The sequence below is a fragment of the Mus pahari genome, chromosome 12 (assembly GCF_900095145.1).
Source record: "Mus pahari chromosome 12, PAHARI_EIJ_v1.1, whole genome shotgun sequence".
Lineage (NCBI taxonomy): Eukaryota > Metazoa > Chordata > Mammalia > Rodentia > Muridae > Mus > Mus pahari.
In genome coordinates, this window is record NC_034601.1 from 876,464 (window position 1) to 900,005 (window position 23,542).

Sequence of the window (23,542 nt, forward strand, 5' to 3'; positions counted from 1 at the left end):
AAAACAAAGAAAAATATTCTGACGTTTCTTAGTCTTCCTCAACTGGGGTTGCTGGCCTTTTGTCTCTAAAATTACATAGCACCCGGTGTCCCGCGGTGATACTTTTTTTCCTGGTATCAGGGACTGAACCTAAGAACAGGTGGCATACTACTTTAGCTATTCCCCTAGCTCCTCAATAAGCTTTTTTTTTTCCTTTTTCTAAACAGATTTATACTAACTAGTAAGCCAGTTTCTCACGACTGATGTGTCTCAGTACCTGTAGTCAGCTTAGGTGAGATACTGCACTAGGGCTGGGTTAACAGAATAACTAAATTGCAGATTCAAGATGCCGGGAGAGGGCGCTTTGCAGTCCCTCGCCTCAGACTCTAATGATGTTCCGCTAGTGAAAAGATCCAGAAAGTCGGCCCTTAACAGCCCCCTCCTGGAAGCAAGCTTAGGTCCCGGAGCTGGCCTTCGCAGGGTCCGTCTGCCAGCTAATGTTTAACCCGGTAGCACTGCGACATTATTCACACAGGGGAAATGGGGGGGCATTATCCCCGCCTTACTCCTGGTGAACCGTCCTTCCTAAATCCCTTTCATGTATTAAAAGATCATAAGAACCTAATATGTGTCTTCGTTCAAACCGAAGCACCCACCATGACTACATAATTAGTTAAGAGCACTGACTACGTATGCATTTGATCACCACGTCAGGAGCACTACCTTAGCACCAGACCAGGAGCTTGTGCCAAGAGCAGTGCCTGGGGATGGGGATGCCCTGGGATCAAGACTCACGTCTTGATGTGGCTCTGGCGCAGACCGAGGCATCAAATGCCCGAATGAAAACAGATTTCCATCCCTGAGTCAGCACTTCATCTACTGGAAATGCTGACTTTGAAGTGCCTTTTCGTTTCCTGTGTTCAAGTCCAACTTCGGTTCAGGAGTGCTGTCTTTTTGAACTGCGATTTGTCACCAGACAGCAGACAGGTAAAAAGATATTAGGCGTGGACTCAGGACTCGCCCAAAGAAAACACTAGAGAACGCCAAGTCTGAGCTTCCCAGGAAAAGGTGGGAAACAGCTTGGCTGCGGTGTGCAAGCGTTACTGACTTATATCCACTTTCCAGTGACCAACTCATTGAACTTACTGACGCCAAGTGCGATGACCCCGGCGGCGCTCAGATTAGTGGACCCAGGATGTCCAAGCGGCTGTCACCAAGATAACGGAATCCTGGATTGGTTGTGGCCAGGCCTCGAGGGTGACTGAGGATGAAGACAAGGCAAAGCTGGAAGAGAGAAGCGTGGCCTCGAACCTGTCGGAATCGAAAGGCCTTTGCCTGCGCGGTCCTGGATCTGGACTGGGCGGGGAAATCAGGGCCTTCGGAGAGGCATTTCTATCACCTCCGCGGCTGCCAAGGGCCGCGGGGCCCTGGCCAAGGTGACCCCGCAGGAGGGGGCGAGGGTCCCCGCCCCTCGCCCGCTGCGGCCGCCTCCATCTTCCCGGTCCTTGGGGCTTTTCCTCCCGGCCGGCGCGCCCGCCCCTCTCCCAGGCTTCCCCAGGGGCGGGATAGCTCGCCCTACCCCCCGCCCCCCAGGCCTTGTCCTAGCGCTGCCCTCGGGCTGGGGGCGGGACCGCGGCAGGCGAGGGGGGAGTCGAGGAGGACGCGCGTCTCAGCCGCGGCGGGGCTCCCTCCTTCGCTCCCCCTTCCCTCCGGTGCCCGCTCCTGCGGCCGTCCGCTCTCCTCCCCTCCCCGGGCCCAGCCTCCCCCCACCCACACCCCCGCGCACGCTCCGTCTGGCAGCTGGCGCCCCGGGCCTGGGGCCGCAGGAGTGAGAGGGGTTTGTAGGGAGGGCGGGAGCGAGCGAGCCGCGAGGGAGGGAGGGAGGCCGCCCCCCGCGCCCCTCCTCTTCGCCCTCCTCCAGGGCCGCCAGTCCCTCCTCCCGCCCCCTCCCTCCTCTTCTCTCCTCCCTCCCTTGCAAAGACATCCCCGCACAGCCCGGCCGCCGCGGCCACCTTCCCTGCCCCGAGCTGCAGATGTGGCGGAGCGGCCGGGTGCCGGGCGGCCGCGCCAGGGGAGCCCGTGCCCCGTGAGCCTCGCGCCCCGGCCCCCGCCCGCCCCGGCCCTCCCCCTCGCCCGCTCCCCGCTGCCCCAGGACCGCCGGAACCCGCAGCCGGAGCCAGTCAGCCCGGCCGCCGAGGTAGGAAGCCCCTGGGCGTCGCGCCGGGAGGACGCGGGCTGGGCCAGGGACTTGCCTGGTGCGCGGGGCCGCGGAACCCGAGGGTCGCCTCCCCCTCCCGCGTCCGCGCCTCGCTCCGGGCCATTGTGAGCCCTCGCTGAGGGCCCTGCGCTCGCTGGTTTTGCGCTCTCCCTTTCTCGCCGGCTCCCTTGCTGGGTCCTTCGATCTCACCGTCTTTTTTCTCTTTCCTTCCCTCCTTCTGTTTGGGGACCAAGCTGAACTGTGGCCGGGCCCGGGGCGGGCGCAAACTTCACTGGGGAAGTTGGGCGTCTTCAGTAGGGGTGCTCTGCGAGGTGAGAGGGGGCCACCCGAAGCCTGGGCATGAAGTTGTATGGGGCATCTGGCAACCGCCTTTGCTCACCGGTGAGCTCGGGTTATTTGGAAGGTGCCCCCCCCCCTTACTGGGTAAAGTCCTGCTCTTGCTACCCTTAACAAGCCTTGGGGGAGGCAGGGAGAGGGCGTCCCTTGGTTCAGCACTAGGAGTTGCAATACTGTGTAGCGTTTGGTCCATTCCTGAAGGGTGGATGGAAGCAGGTGAGGGACCTGGCAGGATGGAGAGGGTGAGTGATTGCATCCTAAGGATGGGACTGGAAGAGAGGACGAGGCAGGTGCATCCCCCTCCTACCAGGGAGATGCTTGCACCTCCCCGCAGGCCCCCTGGGATGGGGCTGGAATCCAGGCTGGCACCTGGACGCCTTGGCACACTGCCCTACCCAGTGGGGTACTCAGGCCACAGCAGGGCAGCACGCTGCCTGTCTGCCTACCCAGGAGGGCCCGCCCAGCCCAGCCAGAGGGTGTCGGGGAAGCACTGGTTGTAGGGAGTTGCCCAGCCCTGCCCTGGGGCCTGGGAAGCTGGAAGGGATGCTGGGAGGAGCCCTGGGCCCCCAGCCATCACAGCCCAAGATCTTGGCTCTAGAGGGAATGCTTGACACCAAGGGGGCAGTCAGGCCAGCCAGTGGCCCTACCGAGACCTGAGCTCCCATGGGTCTTCGTCTGGCCAGGGCTAGGGCCTGCCTCTTGGGCTTCGGTGGCGGGCACCCTGCACAGCTGTCTCCATGTTGTCCTGGCACCCAGGAAGGAAGGTGGGGTCGAGCCATGGCTAGGAAGACAACTGCTGTCTTAGCTAGCTCTCTGAAGCCCCTAGGCTCAGGGAACGTAAAACTGTCCCCTTCAGTGTGCCCACCTCTCCCCAGGCCCCGCTCTGGTGGCACAGTACCACAGCTGTCCCAGCCCCAGCCCACACATCCCTCTCTAGTGACCTCAGAGCTCTCGCTCTCTCTCTCTCTCTCTCTCTCTCTCTCTCTTTTCTTTCCTCTGGGCTCAGGCTGGGCCTCTCAGCTGGCGCTGGCTTGCACTGGGGGAGGGGTCTCCTAAGACACCCTTTGCTGAACTGCAGTCTAGCCCATTTCAAGACCCAGTCCCAACCTAATATGTCCCTGTCTGCCATCAGTCAAGCAGGAGGCAGTGCCAGGCTGTGATTTTGTGGGGTGGGGAACCCTTGGAAGCAGCCCTGTGTCTTTAGCCTTTTCCCCTCCCCCTTCTTTCCGGAGCTACCATTAGTGCTGACCCCCTGACCCCCTATGCCTGCCTGTCCTTCCCTGTCTGTGACCCCTGACCTTCGGTGTTAAATCCCTCCAGCTGGGTCTCTCCGGCCCCAGAGTGACCCTAGCCCAGGCCCCCTGGGGCAATCCAGCTCTTGGCTCTCTATGCGGGGACACCTGCCAGCCCTCCCTCCTAGATTGGGGGTGGGTGGGAAGCCAGACAATGAGTCACCCCACTTCCAGGCACTACTGCTTTGGGGGGTCACTGGCCGTTAAGGGACTTGCTGGATTCAGGACACAGTCTGTGTGTAGGGCATATGAAAGAAAGCGCTTGGCCAAGAAACCCTTTTTTGTGTCTTGGGTTCAAATCTTGACACAGCCGTCAGCATTTGAGTGTTCCTTGGCCTGACTCTTCTCCTGTCCAGGCCTCAGTTTCCTCATCTGTAAAACCTGGGGTCAGACAAGGTGAGATAGCTGAGTCCTAAGACGAAACTGGCCTGTGGGTGGGGGCAGGGAGAAAGGATATGTCCAACAAAAGCCAACTCTCAATTATCCGTGGGTGGAGCCAGCATGAATAACTGGATGCCACAGACATCCCAAAACCTCATTTTAAACAATCGTGGAAACCTCTTTCCGCAAAGCTTTTGTTTCTGAAAAACTCAGCTGCAAAAGGGTACTTGTAGTCATTTCTTCTTTAGCCTTCTTTGCTTAGTGTGAGTGTGAGTGAGGGGCTGGAGGGCAAATTGGACACAAGGCAGACAAAAGTCTGCCAGGGCCCCTTCTCAGGCCCCGAAGGGAAGCTGGACCCCACCTCTGCATCTCAGGCTGGCCTCCAAGGCTGGCTCAGCCTTGGCCCTGTGTAGTGGGAGGGCGCACTGGCCACCTAAATTGTTCCAGGGTCTGTGCTGGCTTCGGTGTGGAGGGAAGAATGTGGCTTTCCCATGCACATTTCCGTCTCCCCAGCTGGACTCTCCTGGAATCTGAATTTCCCACTTATGGGAGAGGGCGGTGCCAGTGCTGGGCAGGGTTTGGGGCAATCGCAGAATGAGGGAGGAGAAGGGCAACAGCTGTGGCTGGGGGACCAGATGTTGAGGCTGGGGCCTGCAATTCTGCTCTTGGGGAGGCATTTGGGGTGCGCAAGTGTGTGTGTGTGTGTGTGTGTGTGCCTTTCCAAGATCCACTGAAGGTTCCCACTTGGCCAGGGGAAGCTGAATGGTGAAGGGTAAGGAGTGTTTGGGCCTTGTACCCAGCCGGGACATTTGGATTCCAGAGGAGAGAATCTGCATCAGGGCAGGGTGAGGGGCTAAGTGAGCCTTTCCCAAGGCCGTCCCAGAATCTCTTCACCGGTTGCTACTTGGAGGCCATCCTTCATCCATACCGAGTGGGAGGGCCCTTTCTCTTTTCAAGGACGGTGGGGACCCTATGGCTGGTATGGGTGTGTGCTAAGCGATGAGGTACCCTCTCTTATCGGACACAAGAGTCTCTGGGCTGCAACAGAGCCTTTGGGTTCTCCAACCTCTGCCTAGAAGCCTCTTCCCTCAGGAGCTGTGGAGCATCCGGTTAGAATCCAAGCATGCGTATGGAAATTCACCTCTCAGGACAGCAGAACCAGGTGATGGGCCAGTCATCCATCCCTGTTCCAGCCTGCTGCCAGGGGAGTGTGGACTGCAGCCCCAGCTAGGCTTGTGGGAAAGTGTTTTTCTTAGGTGGCTGCAGTGGGCCCCACCCTAGGGAGTTCTAACACAACACACAAGCGTGGCCAGGTTGGGAACTGGGCATTCTTAACAAGCACCTCCACAGCTGTTCACAGGAACAGGATGGAGCCTGCTGTGCTAGTGGTAAGAGACCATGTTTGCAGGGTAGAGCCTGACTGACTGCCTGCCCCCACCTCTATCTTCCACCCTCTCAGAGCCAGCCTTCCTACTCACTCTGGCTAATAAAAATGGCAGAAGTTCCCCAGTACGGTGTTGAGGGGTAGCGCTGATGTTCCTCCCTGGGAAAACCCCAGCCAGCACACAGGCCTGGCTAACTTGATAAAGGGTGTATGTGTATCCTCACCTGAGATTGCCAAGCTTGTGACTGAGACTCATTTATCCCAATTTGATAGTGAGGAGACCGAGGCTCAGAATGGATAAGGGCCGGTGGACATGTGGGCATGGGGAGGGGTATGCCGACCAGTTTCCTAGTCTGGACATAGCTAGGGCCTTGTGCCCTGAGCCCCTTGCTCAGTTTTCCTTTACAGCTGCCTCCCCCTGCCTCTCTATGGGAGATGAGAGGTTAGACCTGGCCGTCCTCCCCATTCGTGCCCTGGGGCTTGGAGGCCATCCTCAGAAGACCTCTAGAAACCTCACTTACATCTAGGTTGGTCCCCTAGGAGTCCGGGGATTGAATCTGGGTGACCCTTCTGGCACTGCAGCTGGGACACCTTCCTCTAGGCATCTCCAGGCTGGGCAGACACAGTCCTTGACTGTGGCTGGTCATTCCCCATCCCCCAGATTGGAGGGGGAGGTCCTAGTTAGCTGGTGGCTGGGCTGGGAGGGACGTGAGGGTGGAAATGAGTCTGTTTCGGGAGCAGGGGCTTCCCATCTGCTCCAGATGCCCTCGGTGGGGGATGGGCGAATGGGCTGAGAATCCTCCAGTGCCAGGACTGGGGGTGAGGAAGGAGGACTCCTCAAGTCCTTTGTCTTGGGTGCCTGAGAGCTTAGGTAGTATCCACCCCAGGGGAGGAGCCTGGGGCCTTCCAAGAGTGAAGTGTAGGTGCCCTAGCAGATGGCGAGGGGAGGGGACTCACATCTAGCCTTGGGTGCCTTCCTCCAAAACCCAGCAAAGCCCCTGGGCAGGAGGCTGCTGCGCCTCCTGTCTCAGCCTGGGCTGGGAGCCTGAGGGAAACTGCCTGGGCTCTGTGGGTTCACCATGCTCACCATCCCCTTGAGGTCCCAGCAGTAAGGGGGAAAGGGAGGTTTGGTGACTTGTCCCATGGTCTCTGAATGAGGGGAGGGTAGAAGGGAGCTGGCATTTAGAACTCTCTGGTTCTGACCCACAAAATGCTACTTTAGCCTGGAACCTGACCAGTTCCACTCCTAATTCCCAACTCTACTGCCAGTGTCCGTGGAAGACTCTGTCCTTTGCCTCCACTGCCCTCTGGGTCTGACTGGCACATCCCAGCCTGCTCAAGCTAGTTCTCCCTTGAACCACACTTTTCAGAGTCTACACTGCCAGGTTACAGAAGCCTTAACTCCAGCTCTGCAGCCCCTTGCTGAGAAAGCTATTGGATCTTTCCTCATCCCCCTGTTCTGAAGCCCCTCCTTTCCTCCTGAGTGCCCCTGGCCATGTCACTGGGTTACCTTACCCTGCTCAGTTCCACAGACCCTGGGCTCTCAGACCGTGGGTCAGGCTAGTCTGGCAGGGCCCCATCCGATGGGCATTTCCCTGTGATGAGGTTTGCTTTGGAGTGTACCCACTAGGCAGAAAGGGATAACTGAGGAAAGGGGTGGGGTAGAGGCCAGGGGTTATGCGATGTGCCCACTGGTGTGGGAATCCCAGGAGATGAATCTGAGGAGTGAGTCCTCCCCCACTGACCGGTAATAGGAATATTGCCCCTCCCCTCTGACCCTTGTTCAAGTCTGTACCTAGTCGCAGTGTGTAGGTTCCAAGTGTGTGTCCCAGACAGGAGGAAGAGAGTTCTGTGTCCTAGGTCCTGCTTCCAACATTGACCTTGGATGTCATCTTCCAGCTGTAGGGCACCTGCCACCTCATGTGGATAATAAACAGTTTATTCACTTATTCACTCACTCAGCAGACCTCCATCAGAGACCAAGCGTTTGGGAGAAGAGAAGGTCAGATACAACAGAGCCATGTGAGGAAACAGGTCTGGGTGTTGTAGGGGTCCCTGCTCCCATCCCATTCCAGGGCAGCTCCATCCTGCTACAGCGGGGAAACTAAAGCCCAAAGTCTTGCCTCATACCAAGTCAAGACACATCTTGTTTTCCAAACCCATAGCTCAGGGTCTTCACATCTCTGCTCAGTTCAGTATGGAAAGATTATTCTCTGGGTCAGCAGGAGCAGGGGAAGGGTCTGCTAGTATGATCTCCCCCCCCCCCCCCCGGGGGGGGGGGGGGGGGGGGGGGGGGGTGGGGGGGGGGGGGGGGGGGGTGTCGTTTTTTTTCCCCCCCCCCCCCCCGTGTGTGTGTGTGTGTGTGTGTGTGTGTGTGTGTGTGTAGAGGCCAGAAGTTAATCTTCGGTGTTCCTCAGAAGCTGATCACCTTGTTTTTTGAGAGGTCTCTGATTAGCCTGGGTCTCACCAGCTAGGCCCGCTGGAGCCCCAGTGTTGGCATCATAACAAGCATGTGTCATGGCTGGAGCCCAGTGTTGGCATCATAACAAGCATGTGCCATGGCTTTTTGGTTCTGAGGGTTGAGCCCAGGTCCTTACACTTGCATAGCGAGCATTTTATCAGCTGAGCCATCTCTCTAGCTCTGCTTATCCTTTCTCTTCCTCAGTGGGCTTGGAGCTGCCCAGGAACCCCAGGCCCTGCCTACCTCAGGCCTTTCTTCTTGAAAGGAGGGTCCTTATGCCCGGAGAAGGCTTGAGGCTGAAGGGCAGGACACGGCACAGCAAGGGCTAGGCACACTTAGTGTGCTTGAGTTGGTGACATTGTGGTATTAGTGATGCATTAACTTGGATTTAGACCCAGGGCTGGTATGGCGGGCCCCACACCACTGCTGTTGGGCTTGGTGAGTGTCCGGCCTTCAGCAAGTATCCTGCTGGGTACTTGTTCGTTCGGGTGGCTCTTGAGGCCCAGGCTGAGAGGGTGTATCCCAGAAGACATGCCAGACAGAGGAGGGGTTTGGGGGAAGTGATAGCTGCAGGAGAATATGGGTAGCTGTCTACTTGATAAGTAAGCCTCAGGCTTTTAGGGAGGTAAGGATCCTACGAAAGAAGAGGCTAAGGGGAGGAGGCTCTGAGGGGGGCGGCAGGTGACACTCTTCTGTGTAGAGCTCTCTGTGGCTCCCCAGGGCCCCGCAGCTTTAAGTCCAGTCCCTCTGAGGAGCCTCTTCCTTTGCTGCCTTGTCCTAGGCTGTTTGGGGACCATACCTTGGGTCCTGGCTGCAACCATGGGCTCAGGAAAACTGCTTTGGAGAGAGGCATTGAATCTCACCCAGCCTCCCTATTGTTTACAAGCTGTGACCTTGACAGTGGACTGTAACTTAGAGATGGGGAGACCAGCACTTCATTCACAGGTGGCAGGGTAAGATGGGACATAGGAGGCCTGTTGGTTTGTCCCTGTCCAGGGAGGACTTGGTCCCCTTGTCCCCAGAGTTCTTTGTCCCCGGAGCCACTTTGACTTTTTAGAGCAAATGTAGACTTAAGGAACTGTGAGAAAGCCCAGAGTGGGGGAGGCTCCAGAGGGAGGGCTATCTTCTTTTCTTACTGTTCATTTTGACACAGGATCTTACTGTGTCGCCCACGGTGGCCTTGGGGACTCACTCGATAGTCCAGAATTTGTAATCCCCCTGCCTCAGCCTCCCAAGTACCTGGCAGTATAGGCAGCTCCCAGGTTTGCTTTGTGTCCCCATGGCCTTATCAGATCTGCCCCTCCCAACCCTTAGCAGAGCTGTGTGCCCCTGACACTGCTTTCCGGGCGGCCGCCTTGTAACTGAGCGGCGACCTTCAGGCCCTGTTCCATCTGATTTATCCTGGACCCCAGCAGAGAGCCCGGTGCTGGAATGCGTAAATGAAGTGGGAGGGAAGGGCCAAAGTCCAGAGGCTGCCTTCACCCCCTGCTGTCGAGTTGGCAGGTGTGGTTGTTCACAGTGGATGAGTGTCTGTCTCAGGGCAGTGAGAGGGGGGGTCACAGGTGTGGGGCCTCCTGAGGTGTTCCTGCAATGGTGGGCTTGGCTTGGGACCTGCAGGTTCCCTGCTTTTGTAGATTGGCCGCCCACACTTACCTGGTCTCCTGAGTAGCAGCAGCACCAGCCATGGAAGCCAGGCAGGCCTCTGCGGCTGGGCACAAGGGTAAAGAGCACTCTGCTTGCCCACCAACACTGAAACACTGGCCAGTGCCTGTGCTGGCCTCAGAGCACTGCACCCCTCCCACCCCCCAACAGCCATGTAGCAGCTTGGTGGGTTGGTTGGTTGTCTTTCGGTGTCTGTGTAGCCCTGGCTGTCCTGGAACTCTGTAGACCAGGCTGGCCTGGAATTCACAGACATCCGCCTGCCTCTGCCTGCCAAGTGCTGGGATTAAATGTGTGTGCCACCACCTCCTGGCTGGGCTTTTGTTTCTTGTGACAGAATCTCACTATGTGGCCCATGCTGATCATGAACTTCTGATCCACCTGCCTCCACTTCCCCAGTGTTAGGATTACAGGCCTTTGCCACCATACCTGGTTTGTGCTGTGCCGGGGACAGAACCTGGAGCCCTGTGTTTTTGCTAGGCAAGCAGGTTACCAGAAGAGCCACTTACCCAGAGCGGCAGTTCTGCCTGTGCTCGACCTTGCTGGGCCCGTGCCCCTAACTGCCCACCCCTCGCAGGGATTGCAGTGGCTGGCCTTGCCCAGCCCTGCGTCCTTCCCTTCCCACCCAGCAGGCTGTGTGGGGGCTGGTTGGCCCGCTTGCCTCTGGCTGAGGCCCAGGTGCAGGCTTGCTCATGGCCCCATACCCCCCCCCCCAAGCTGGGCAGACAGGAAAATACCAGACATAGTTGTGCAAAGGTGGCTGCAGGCGGGCAGGCAGCAGGAGGTGGGGGCCGGAGAAGGGGGCCCAGAACATTTGGAGGCCTCTGGACCAGACAGACCTTGCAGCTGGAGGGCCACATGTTAGCACGAGTGCTTGTGGGTGTCAGGGTTCTCAGGGCTCTTGTTAACCCATCCTCCTGGTCTGGGACAAGGACAGGCCTATGGTGAGGCTGGTGAGAGGTGCAGGAGGAATAAACCTCCTGGCCTTTAAGTTTCAGCTCTGGAAGACCTTGGTAGACTCTCTGTGTAGGTCACCCCAGCCTAGGGCAGAAATGAGGACCCTCAGGGGCTACCAGTTACTGGCATCTCCTGTGTGGCTGCCTCCAGGCCAAGGCTTGTCCTATAGGATGTCCTGAATATCTAGGATCATACTGTGGTGCTTGAGTTACCAGTGAAGAAACTGTCCTGTGGAGGCTTAGACAGTGACCGGGACCTGTCAGGGGCCACATAGCCAGGAGAGGTCACAGCCAGGTAGTTTGATGTTGGGCTTTGCTCTATGAACTTGCAATGGCCAGGTTCTCTGCAAGCTGTGTCCTCAGGTGTCACTTAGCCAGCCCCCAGTGCTCTTTAGCAGAGAAGAGTTCACATCTGGACTGGTTGTCTGGGGACATTTGAGTTTCTAGTGAGGTGGTGTGAATAGGCCAGGTGCCCCTCTTGGGACAGGGAGGGAGCTACACATAGTCATGGGTTTCTAGGGAAAGCAGACTCCAGGCCCTTCCAGGACAGTGGCTCTGGCCCTTCCCTAGGCCTAGGAGGCTTCTGGCTTCTACACCCTCCTTCCAGGGCCTCTTTGTGTCAGGCTCAGTGGGGGGGGGGCTCCCCCCCAGAGGGTACCCTCCCAACTCTGTGGTCACTCCACAGGACAGTAGAGGCTCTCGGAGCGGTGCAGGCCCGCCAAAGTTCTGGTCTGGAGTGAGAGTTTAATGTTTGTACACAGGGAGGACCAGGCCTCAGGACTATTCTTATAGGCTAGGGACCACAGCAGGGGTGACAGGATGATTTTTACTTTACAGTGCTTACTCTTGTGTCTAGCTCTGTTCTCTATGTTGAACATTACATCCCGACTTATGGAAGGGGAGAAGGGGGTCAGGGAACGACAAGAAGTAGCAGAGTGGGGTTAAGGCTCCCTGTGTTCTGACCCTTTAGAACCCTGCCTGCCGCCTGGTTGGGAAGGGCCCTGAGAGGTCCCTGCCCTTGCCCTCCAGTCTCCCTCACTGGGCGGCCAAGGAGGGTGGGGCTTTTGGCCAGAGTAGGGAGCACAGCTGGTTCCCAGGAATGTGGGGTTAGGGGCCGTCTGCTTTGGCAAGTGTTGCTGCCCTCAGCTCTCCCAGCCTTCTGGTGGGCCCCCAGTCCCCTTGTCCCCTCCAGTGCCTACCCACTGCCTGCCCTGCTGCCTTTCCTGGGTTCTGCACCTAGTTACCCCCCCCCCCGAGTGGGGAGGCAGTAACCAACCTAAGCCAAGTCTGGGGACACAGGGGGGGCTGATAGATCCCTTGCCTGTTACAGACAAACCCTGTGATCCAGGACAAGTCACTTTCCTGAGCCTCAGTTTCTGCATCTATAAAGTGGGATGAAGTGTCACCTGGCGTGACAGGTGACTGTCAGCCTCTGGCTGGTGCAGTCACTGACATAGACACCATGGTGGTCTTGCCACCCATGACTGCAACCCAGGGCAGACACTTCCCCCTAGCCTTCAGTTTCCCAGTCTGTAAGGCCAGAGTGCTAAAGTGATGTTCTAGTTGGAGACACTCTTAGATCAGGGCCTGGCTACTACTGATAGGTGAAAAGAGACCAGGGATTCATTTTTAACGTGTGTGTGTGTGTGTGTGTGTGTGTGTGTGTGTGTGTGTGTGTGTAACTATGAAGCTAGCCTTGAATTACTGATCTAATTACCTCTATCTCCCAAGTGGGCATGACTGTGTGGAGAGGTGCATCTTGGGCCACTGTCTCCAAGTTCTAGGCTGGTTTTGCTATAGCTAACCAAATGTGCAGTTTCAAGACTACCAGGTGAAATGGGGGTGTTCATCATATTAATAATACATAAGGCTGTGGGTTGGGGGGCAGTCCACCTTTGCTGAGGTCCTTGTTGCAGGTAGCCCTTCCTCTGGCAGGGAAGAAAGGACTTCACCCCAGCGGGAATTTGGTCCCTTTTTCTTAGCTTGGTGTCTTTGAAGCTTAGTTTCCCCAAGAGGGAGGGATGGTGGTCCATATTGGTCTATAGGGGGACTGGTGCCCTGCAGGAGCTGCAGCTGGGGACCGTCTGCGCAGGGTCTGCAGCGGGCGCACAATAGCAATCATTGTCTTGGCATGGCTGGCTGGAGGCGCCCAGCCCACCCTCAGGGTGACCCCCGCCCCGGGTTGTGGGAGGGCTGTCCCCACCCCTGCCACCCCGGTGGTCTCCATGCCGCCCCCTCTTGCGCTTCCTCCCGCTCCCTCTGCTCTAATTAGTTCCTTTTGCAGCTGGAAGAGCCTCCAGGGCTAGCCCAGCACCCGTTGCAGTTGCGGGTTCCCTTCCTGGCCCTTGCAGGTGGGTGTGTCTCGGGACGCACCCAGCCTACCAGGAGTGAGTGCTACAAAGCTTGGCCTTTGGTTCCTGATCGCAGCCCCACAGCCCAGGGTGAGAGTCACTCAGCTCTCTGACTAATAGGAAAACAGGCACTGGTGGTTTCTCCGGCAAGGTTTTCGGGCGGGTGCACTCCCTACCCCTTGGTATTGCACCCATGTGTGAGGGTGGTATCCTGTCCCTAGGGACCAGTAAGTTCCGGAGACCCACTGGTTCCAGATCTCCTGAACTTTAAGGGCAAGCTGCTGCTGGACCTTGGCTCAGGAGGTAGTGGCTTCACTTTTCCTAGGGTCAGGGCCTGCCATTGTCCTTGTTCCAGGCATTTAAGTCTGGCTGGAGAGCTGAGCTGCAGAGAAGAATGGGGACCTGCCTCTCTCTCCTGCCCCTTTCACCTGTCTCTAGGACAAAGCAAGGCTGAAGCCAGACAGGCTGCCGCTGCTGGGATAGGAGTGGAGAGGTCTTTGAGGTTGGCTGTGGTCAAAGCATGAGTGGGGTCACAGGCCATCTGCTCCCTGGGGGTGGAGGGGCGGAAAACTAGCAGGACTCCCTGCAGCTCCATCTTTCCCAGGAGGGGTGCACAGCCTGGGCTGGATTCTGGCTTCCAGGAATGATCCCTACCTCCCTGGGCAGAACCGAGGGACAGGAAGTGAAGGGGTGTCCCTGGAGACTGGATCTGCTGATGGTGGGGGTGGGGCAGTTGTTGGTGTCCCCTTTCCTGCTCTGGGTGCTGGCCTCCTCACCTAGGGATATGGGCCCTAGGTAAACGCCCCGTGCTGTTCCCTGGAGGTCCTCAGAACCAGATGACAGCAGTGGCTCCTCCTAGGCTCCCTCTGGTGGGAGGACATGAGGCAGGAGCAGGTGCCAAAGGTTACTGCTTGGTTGGCACTGTGACTGACAGCCAGTGCTTGACTCTCTAGCTCGGGCGTCCAGCCAGGGGTCTTTTCTCCATGGTGGGTGGTGGGGGTAGAGAAGCCTGTGGCTTTGGGCCAGACGAGGGACCAAGCCACCAGCCCTTCCTGGCTCCTGAATTCTTAATCAGCATAAATATTTACTTCCTCCCCTTCCAGGCTCCCAGCATAGAGGAGCTTCAGGGAGGTTGGACTGGGCCTGTGTCTAAAAATAAACAGGTAGAGACAGACAGACAGACAGATTTAACAGGCTAGGTCAGGCAGAGGGCAGCCTTTGCCTAGACAGGAATGGATGAGCAGGTCTAAGGCCATCACTGTCCCACTTACATGGGTCTGGGACTCCTAAGAGGGCGGTGCTCTGGTCACCAAGCTGTCAGTGAGCGCCTCTGGTCCAAGCATGGTCCGAGCAGTAACAAGTGCGTCTGACAGCCTCAGTGGGGACAAGTTACAGACCCGATCCCACAGTAAACAGGCTTCCTGTGTGCCAGGATTCCATGTAGCCACATGTAGTGGGAGCGGAGAGACATCCTTATGAGCAGGATTGCAGGCCAAGGAAGGGAGAGCATCCTGTGTACTGGGGAATGCCACTGAAGCTTGGAGCTTGAGGGCATCAGCGGGAAGCAAGTGAGGACCAGGTAGGTGAAGCTGCCCTAGAGCCTTGGCCTGAAGAACAGATGGAGGAACACAGCGAGTGACTCCTCTCTGCCATCTCCGCCCCATGTAAGGGCACAAAGTCTTCCAAGCCCCCGAGGACACACTCAGCTGCTCCAGGTGTTTTCCAGACAGTTTTTCCTTCCATGCCCACTTTTTATTAACTACAGTAGTAGAGTTTCATAATGTGGGTGTTCAGTACAGAGTTTTTTGCAGTGTGACAGACTACATGAACCAAGGCCAGAGAAACAAATGGGAGGTCTCTCGAGGGCGGAAGGTGAGGTGTTTGGTGTGGAAAGGCTGGCCTCGTGCTGTGAAGACCCCTCAGTTGCATGAGAGGGAGAGCCGCAGTATGAAAATTTAAGAATGTCACCACTAGCTTTTTCTACCTACTGTCCTCTGGTCCTGCAGAACAGGTCTGGCCACAGACCTCAGCTGCCCCCTGGTGGCAGCCAAAACTCACTGGCCCCTGGTTTTTGTCACAGCCTCCCCTTACCTGGGAGGTTCAGTCCTTGTTCTCCCACGCTCAGGGCCAAGCTTTGCAGAGCCTGCCTGGGACCAGCCCTCAGGCTGCTTTCCTTGGAAGTGACATAATCCCTGCCCTGAACGGGCACTTCTGGCACGCTTAGTGGGTGCTTAACTGGTCACCAAGGATACGGCCTGCATCCTGGAGGATGCTTGCTGCTCCTGGCCTGCTTTTAGGTCTCCAGATTCAGACTGGCAGGCCTCCTGAGCAACTTCCCAGTCTAACAGAAGCAACAGTTGGGGCTTACTTAGCCAGCCAGTTTCTGGGAGATGTAGCTTCACATCTGGCCATTCTGCCAGACTGTGAGCCCTGTGTGACTGGAGGCAGTCTCTAACACTCCCGTGATTAAATGGAGACCATAAGCTTGGCCTATCCCAAAAAGCTCGTAGGGAGTGGCAGTGGAATCTACTTTGACTCTCCAGGATACCTGAGAGCAAGGCCATTTAGGCTGTGCTCGACTCCTCTGCTCCCAGAAGTCTCAGTGGGTAGAGCTGAAAGAGAAACCTAAGGCTACAATGTAACTGCATGGCCTCTCCTTCCCCAGGTTCCTGCCTCAAGACCAGTTGGGTACATCTTTGACACTCCCTCCCACCATGCACTCCTTGGACGAGCCACTCGACCTAAAGCTGAGCATCACCAAGCTCCGAGCGGCAAGAGAGAAGAGAGAAAGGACACTGGGTGTGGTCCGGCATCATGCTCTGCATAGGGAGCTGGGCCTGGTGGACGACAGCCCCACCCCTGGCTCCCCAGGCTCCCCACCACCAGGTACTTCAGCAGTCAGCTGGGGCTCAGGTGGGACTGCTCCAAGGTGTGTCCAACAGGAAGGAGCTTACAGGTTCCAGCTGAGAGCGCCACCCGCATGCATGTCCATTCATCCTTTAAGTGGATGAGATCTGCCTAATTAACGCAGCATGCACGTAGAACTAGCTCCAACCGAACGAAGCCTATGGAAGGATCTGGAAAGAAGTGGGAGGGGGTGGGCAAAGCTAAAGTTCCGAGACTGTAGCTCTGGACTCTGAGGTTACTGTATGTATGGGTGGAGATTGAGGGCGGCCATGCAGATGTGTCTTAGAGAGGCTTTGTGCCCACACCTGGGCAGTATCACCTCATCTGTTTAACCTTCCAAGAACCAGTTTACTGTGTGCTTGAGGTGGAAGAGTCAGTCAGCTCATGTAGTATGAATATTTTAATAAATCTCAGTGCAGGGTTCCTTCCCACCTTACACCATTTACATTCCCGAATGAAAGCCACACACACGGCCTTAGGTTTCAACCCGCCTCGAGCAGCTCTGTAGCAGGCCTACCCTCCGTGCTGTTGGAATCACCTCCCACCCAGAGCTCCGAGTCATTGCTTACCAGTTTCTGTGCTCCATCTTGACTGCTCTTGACCCCACTGAGCAGCCCTCTGGCCGTGTCCTCTTGGCCCCTTTACATGGCTGCCCTGCTTCTCCCTCCTGCACAGTCTTCTTCTTCCATGGCCTCTCTCTCCTCTTCTCTCCTGCACGCTTCCTAAGGCATGGCAGCTACCTACCTCTTCTCTCTCCTCCTCATGGTCCCAAGCTGGAAACCTCGCCCCTCCTTTCTCTCCTCCCCAGCTATTGGCTGCTGGCATCTTATTTACCGTCAGAATTAACTGGGGCAGGCTCCCAGAAGCTATGTGCAGACCCTCTCGTGCAAACAGTTTTGGGGAACCCAAATGAGCATTTGGAATATAAGCAGCTACAAGCTTATCCCAAATTTCCCATTTTATAGAAGGGAACATGGAGTCAGAATATTATAGGAAGTAGGATAGTCTTGTGTTTTAGTTCCAGTTCTACTGTTTATCCCATGTGCCAGGTAGGCCTCATCTGTCAGATGGGTATTTATAATTTTCTTTGTTGTTGAGATAATCTTGTGTAGTGTAGACTGCCTCAGCCTCTTGGGTGCTGTGATTACAGGTATAGACCACCACAGTATAAAGTTAGTTTCCTGTTTGTGGCAGCCAGCTCTCTTGGTGAAGGTCAGACAAGATGATGTCATCTCCGTGACTGCTAGCTGTTCCTTGGATGTCTGGGGTCCCAGAGGACTTGGAGATGGTGATAGGGATCCAGAGGTGGTGGGACTTGGTCCACCAAGATGCCAGCTGGCTTCTCTGAAACATGATCTTCTTCAGGTTTCCTGCTGAACCCCAAATTCCCTGAGAAGGTGGATGGACGCTTTTCTGCAGCCCCCTTGGTGGACCTCAGCTTGTCACCACCCTCTGGAGTGGACTCCCCGAATGGCAGCAGCTCCCTGTCCCCTGAGCGCCAGGGCAATGGGGACCTGCCTCCACTGCCTACTGCTGTGGTAAGAAAAGGAAGGTTCTAGAGAGGGCTCTTTGGCAAGCGCCCCCAAGTTAGGTGGTTTAAAACAAGAGAAAGGAATTCTCTCAATTCTACAAACTAACAAGTAAAGATGGTGAGAGAGCCACGCCCCTAGAAGGCCCCAGGGGAATTCACTCCTTGCTATTGTAGATTCTGTAATCCTTAGCGTTCATTCCTAGGCTGGTAACCGCATCCCATGTTTCTGCCCGCATCTTCAGCTGGCCCTTTCTTTCCCCTGTGCGTGTATGTCTGTGTCCAGGCCTCGCTCCTCTTTGTCATAAAGACATGAGAGGGTCACCTTACTCCAGAAGGAACTCACCTTACCCCATCACCCAGGACAAACGGTTTCCAAACAAGCTCACATGTGGACACCATGAATCAGTACTTCTGTTCCTCTTTTGGGCTGATTTTATTTTATTATTTCTTGGAGGCAGGGTCTCTTTACCTAGGCCTGGAACTTTCTGTAGGTTTGGCTGGCCTTAAGATCTACCTGCCTTTGCCTTTCAAGTGCTAGGATTTAAAGGCACGTGACATGTTGATAAAATTTAATACTATCTACAGGAGGGCAAAAATGGGGGAGGGTCTGGGTCTGCCAATGGGGTACACTAACCGGTTCCTATCCTTACTCTTTAGGATTTCCAGCCACTTCGCTATTTGGATGGTGTCCCCAGCTCCTTCCAGTTCTTCTTGCCCCTGGGTTCTGGTGGGGCTCTGCACCTACCTGCTTCCTCCTTCCTTCCTCCCCCCAAGGACAAGTGCCTCTCACCAGAGCTGCCCCTGGCCAAGCAGCTGGTGTGTCGATGGGCCAAGGTGAGTGGGGGCTGGGAAAGTGGTGGGGGCTGGGCCAGCACCCTACTTGGGCTCAGAACCCTGCCTGGCCCCACAGTGTAATCAGCTCTTTGAGCTCCTCCAAGACCTGGTTGACCATGTCAACGACCATCATGTCAAGCCGGAACAGGATGCTCGATACTGCTGTCATTGGGAGGGCTGTGCCCGCCATGGCCGTGGCTTCAATGCCAGGTGAGGGAGCAGGGTGAGGGCAGGAAGGGAGGGGCTGGTACCCACTGAGCTGAGTGTGCCCCTGGGATCTTCCTGGAGCAGGTACAAGATGCTCATCCACATCCGGACGCACACCAACGAGAAGCCGCACCGATGCCCCACCTGTAACAAGAGCTTCTCCCGCCTGGAGAACCTGAAGATCCACAACCGCTCGCACACAGGTGAGTCTCTCGTGGAGGGGCAGGGGACTAGAGGGAAAGCCTGGAAAGAGAAACAAATCCCATTGTTCACATCCTGCTCCCTTTGTTTGAGATAGGGTCTCTTTTAGCCCAGGCTGGCTTCTAACTCTGTAGCCAATCATGACCATGGACTGACAATCTTCCTGCCTTCGTCTCCAAGTGTTAGGATAACAGGCATGGCTTTCACATCATTTTGATGTCACTTGCTGGGGCCCACACCTTACAAGGACATGATCATCTGACACACCTTAGGGTAGACAGACTGGGCCTGCTCCTCCTCACTGTCCCCTGAGCCCTGCAGAACCACACTCACCATCTTAAATTACTCAACTACTGCATTAGAAGGAGGAAAGCTGGGCACGGTAGCACACACCTTTAATCTCAGTATTTGGGAGGCAGAGGCAGGTGGATCTCTGTGAGTTCAAGGCCTGCCTGGTCTATATAGCAAGTTCCAGGCCAGCCAGAATTATATAGCGAGACTGTGTCTCAAAAAACAAAACAAGGGGCTGGCGAGATGGCTCAGCAGGTAAGAGCATTGACTGCTCTTCCAAAGGTCCTGAGTTCAAATCCCTGCAACCACATGGTGGCTCACAACCATCCATAACAAGATCTGACTCCCTCTTCTGGAGTGTCTGAAGATAGCTACAGTGTACTTACATAAAATAAATAAATCTTTTAAAAAACAAACAAAACAAAACAAAAAACAAAATTTAAAAAAGTAGTATAGGATAGGTGAAATTAATTATAACTGTATTCTATGAAACCCAATATATAAATATGTGTGCGTATGTATGTATGTATGTATGTGTATGTACACACATACATTTAAATAATGCCAGCAAACCTAGGAATGGTGATGAATGTCTACTCCCAAATGATTGGGAACTTGAAGCAGGAGGATCACTTGGGCTCAGGAGTTCAAGGCAATCTTGGACCACACAGTGACACCCTATCTTAAAAACAGAAAAAGAAGCCAGGTGTTGGTGGCGCACACCTTTAATCCCAGCGCTCGGGAGGCAGAGGCAGGCAGATTTCTGAGTTTGAGGCCAGCCTGGTCTACAGAGTGAGTTCCAGGACAGTCAGGGCTATACAGAGAAAACCCTGTCTCAAAAAACCAAAAAAAAAAAAAAAAAACAGAAAAAGAAACAGTGACCAAAACAAAACAGCAGAACACTGAAATGCCTCCTCTCTGTCATACGTGTCTTTGAGATCTAGCATGTGTTAGCCTCACAGCATCTCCTTGTGGACCCAGCTCCATTTCAAAGGCTGAGTAGCTCCAGGTGGATCCTGGCCTGGCCTGCATAGTGACTGTGATCTAAGCCATGCATGGTGCACTGTAATCCCAGCACTCAGGAGGCAGGTGGAGCTCTGAGTTTGAGGCTAGTCTGACCTACAGATCTGGTTCTAGGATAGCCAGGGCTACACAGAGAAACCATGTCTCCAGAAAGAAAACTGTGAGGCATTCTGAGTAAGCCCACATGCGATAGCCAAGCGGCCAGTGGAACTTACCACGGCCCAGGCCTGCATGGCACACTCTTCAAGGTCAGGTTCTGCCTAACAGTGTTCACAGGCTTTACAGCAAAGGACCTGAAGGTGCACAGCCAGGAGGCCCACGGCTGCAGCTTCCTCAGGTTGTATTCTGCCTGTTGCCCTTAGTTGGGTCAGCCTCATGCCAGGCGCTGATTGTCTCCCAGTCGGAGTCAGGATGCTTCAGGAGCTCTGGGCCTGGGAGCGGCAAGGTCCCAGGTGGAAAGATCTGGCAGTTGCCAACTTTCAGAGCAACCCACCCTTACAGGTGAGAAGCCCTACGTCTGCCCCTATGAGGGCTGCAACAAGCGTTACTCCAACTCCAGTGACCGCTTCAAGCACACCCGTACCCACTACGTAGACAAGCCCTACTACTGCAAGATGCCCGGCTGTCACAAGCGCTACACGGACCCCAGTTCACTGCGCAAACACATCAAGGCCCATGGGCACTTTGTGTCACATGAGCAGCAGGAGCTCCTGCAGCTGCGCCCTACCCCTAAACCACCACTGCCCACCCCTGACAGTGGCTCCTATGTCAGCGGGGCTCAGATCATCATCCCGAACCCTGCTGCCCTTTTTGGAGGCCCCAGTCTGCCTGGCCTGCCCTTACCTCTGCCTCCTGGCCCCCTTGACCTCAGTGCTCTGGCCTGTGGCAATGGTGGAGGTGGGGGAGGGGGTATTGGCCCTGGGCTGCCAGGCTCTGTTCTGCCACTCAATCTGGCCAAGAACCCACTGTTGCCCTCACCCTTTGGGGGTGGTGGACTAGGCCTGCCTGTGGTCTCTCTCCTGGGTGGCTCTGCCGGTAGCAAGGCTGAGGGGGAGAAGGGTCGTGGGTCAGTGCCTGCCAGGGTCCTGGGCCTGGAAGACCACAAGACCCCCCTGGAGAGGACGGAGCGCAGTCGCTCCCGGCCAAGCTCTGATGGACTCCCCTTGCTCCCAGGCACTGTACTGGACCTGTCCACAGGCAACTCCGCAGCCAGCAGTCCGGAGGCGTTAACTCCTGGCTGGGTGGTCATTCCACCAGGGTCTGTGCTGCTTAAACCAGCTGTGGTAAACTGAAACTGGGCAACCCATCTACCAGCTGTGACAGCCCAGCCACCCACTGTGGGCTCATCCCCCGACGAACAGAAACTCTTCTGCGAAATAGCAATAATACCCTGCTGCCCCAGGGCCAAGCTGCAGCCCCAGACAAGCTGGGTGGCAAGGTGGCAAGGATGGTGCTAGAAGGTCTGTGCTGGCCTCCTGGCTCCAAAGTGAGGACCTGGCTTGGACCTGCTGTCCAAGGAGAGCCATTCTCTTGGGTGCTAAGGCCTCAGTCACTTCCACTTCCCTAGTCCACAGTCTGGGTGAGGCTTTCCTCTGCCTGTCCTCCCAGGACCCTCAGTCCTGCCTCTTGCTCTGGTGCGTTCCTTTCTATGCCAGCCTGGCTGGGCAGGTTTCCATTTCTGCCTGCCCTACCTACTTGTCAACTAGGAGCCCCCAGTGATCATAGATAGGCCCATGCTTGGGAATTCCTTAGACCCCTTTCCCTCTGGTCCACCCTCTAGAGGGAGAGCAAGACAGACACGGCTGCCTTCTCCTGCCTGCTGCTATGACAAGGTGCTTCTCTGCTTGCTTAGCAGAGAAGCCTGCTCTGCCAGCACTTCTCTTTCCTGCCAGAGGGTTGGCAACACTTTCCAAAGAGGGGTAGCTGACCACTCAACCTTCTCCTTGGGGATGTGCAGGCAGGTTCCAAGGGTCACTGTGCTGACCTGGTCCAGCTTGGCCTGGCCTGGGCAGTGTTATTCTGCAGACACTTGTAAGGCATTAGTCTACACCACGTGGGCTATCAGGCTTGGGAAGCAGCTACAGGTTTGGGGGCTACCAAGTCATGGGATGCAGGGAAGGAGACTTATTGGAAAGCACTGACTGAAGCCCCTGGGTGTTAAGGGAGGCTAGGCAGCCAAGCACAGCATTAGGAGAACCAACTCTTAGCTCGGGGAAAAGCTAGCTAGAGAAAGGCCTGCACATCTGGCAGGGTTCTTTCCCGACTCTCTAGTTAAACCCTTTTCTTGGTGCTGCCTCTTGCCCATGAGCTCTGCCCAAGCCAGCAACCCCAGGGCTTGTGCAGCAAGCCAAGGACATTGGAGGACTGTGTGCTCCATAGCTCCAAAAGGCTAGCTGCCCCAGCTTGGGCCTCTTGCTGTCCCCTGTACTATGCTGCAGTGGCTAAGCCCCTTATGTCCCCATCTGTAGAACAAAAGAGCTGCTGAGGTGGTAGTGGGGTCCTTTGCTCTGTGGCTCCTCTGAGCAGCTCTGCCTAGTCTTTCTCAGACTGCCTTTCTGTTTCAGAAGGGTTACCCTGCCCTGACGTACCTGACTGCTGGTCTTAGGACCCCAGCCCTGACGGGGCTCGGCTATGCTGGCTCTACCCCTTGAAGGGGCTGTGAGCAAGTTAAGGAGCTGGTCTCCTACCTTTGGGTCTGCCTAGGATCCAAGCAACCTCCTGGCTCTATTAGGGCCCTAGGCCTTAAGTCCCTGGCTGGGGGATTGGGTTTGAGACTCAAGCCCAAGAGCAGAGGAACAGCACTGGACATTAGCTTGGCATGTGACTCAAGTGATAGACCAGGCTCGGAAGGGCTGGGATACTTCCTGTCAGTTCGTTGCACATTCCAGGATTCAGTATTTTAACAGGTTCTAAGTGCCTTTCTCTTGTAGCGTATGGTTTTCCTCCTCCTGGCTCCATGGCTGTTAGCATAGAGTTTAAAAAAAGAGAGATAAGCTAATGACTATAACAATATATTCCTCCATGTGAGAGGAAGTTTATACAGAAACAATAAAGTGAGTTGCAAAGATGGTTTCTGCACGTGCCAGGGCTGGGACACCTGCTTTTGTTCGTGCCTGGTTGTTGGCCTCCCAACTAGAGCTCCCGAAGGCCCTGCCTGGAGCTTTCACCTCAGCCTGCCACAGGCCACCTTCATTGTGAAAGTGATCAGAAGGCCTCCTATGTGGGACTAGAAGGGTAGGTAGTAAGGGACAAGCGGATAGAGGTTATTCTGAAGATCACATCACTGCCTGCCAGTCAACACCTTGGTCCAAAGCTACACACAAACATTCTGACCAATCTACTGCGAAATATCCAATCCCAGCTGCAAGTTCCAGGGCTTAAAGAAGCTCTTTATCCCTAGGGAAGGCAGTTTCCTCAGGACTGTGGTAGGTGGGAACAAATGGCTATTGACCAACATTCCATCCCCAAGGCTGTCAAAGTTGGCTACCTCCCGACTCCACCGTAGCCCAAAGTAGGCAGTGAGCAAGCAAA

The 23,542-nt window shown here is 55.8% G+C and overlaps 1 protein-coding gene across 4 annotated transcripts; it reads left to right on the forward strand.

The window, feature by feature from the left end:
* The first annotated feature begins 1,932 nt into the window (after positions 1-1,932).
* Positions 1,933-23,521, forward strand: Glis2 (GLIS family zinc finger 2). 4 transcript variants are annotated; one of them, XM_021209179.1, is made up of 7 exons: positions 1,933-2,176; positions 15,683-15,903; positions 17,290-17,462; positions 18,113-18,289; positions 18,366-18,499; positions 18,581-18,699; positions 20,513-23,089. In XM_021209179.1, the coding sequence occupies exons 2-7, from the start codon at positions 15,732-15,734 to the stop codon at positions 21,301-21,303; spliced, it is 1,566 nt and encodes a 521-aa protein (XP_021064838.1). In that variant the 5' UTR covers positions 1,933-2,176; positions 15,683-15,731; the 3' UTR covers positions 21,304-23,089. The 4 variants fall into 4 exon arrangements, with proteins under 4 accessions (XP_021064838.1, XP_029400429.1, XP_029400431.1 ...); XM_029544569.1 differs by having other exon boundaries at positions 2,102-2,176; positions 18,578-18,699; positions 20,513-23,521; XM_029544571.1 differs by lacking the exon at positions 1,933-2,176 and adding an exon at positions 8,468-8,489 and having other exon boundaries at positions 18,578-18,699; positions 20,513-23,521.
* Positions 23,522-23,542: the final 21 nt, after the last annotated feature.

Bases quoted from the DNA above. Each gene is read 5' to 3' on its own strand.
- Glis2 (XM_029544569.1), top strand. From the start codon at position 15,732: ATGCACTCCTTGGACGAGCCACTCGACCTAAAGCTGAGCATCACCAAG. The intron at 17,463-18,112 runs GTAAGAAAAGGA...CTTACTCTTTAG, and splicing joins CTCCACTGCCTACTGCTGTG to GATTTCCAGCCACTTCGCTA. The intron at 18,700-20,512 runs GTGAGTCTCTCG...CCACCCTTACAG, and splicing joins CCACAACCGCTCGCACACAG to GTGAGAAGCCCTACGTCTGC.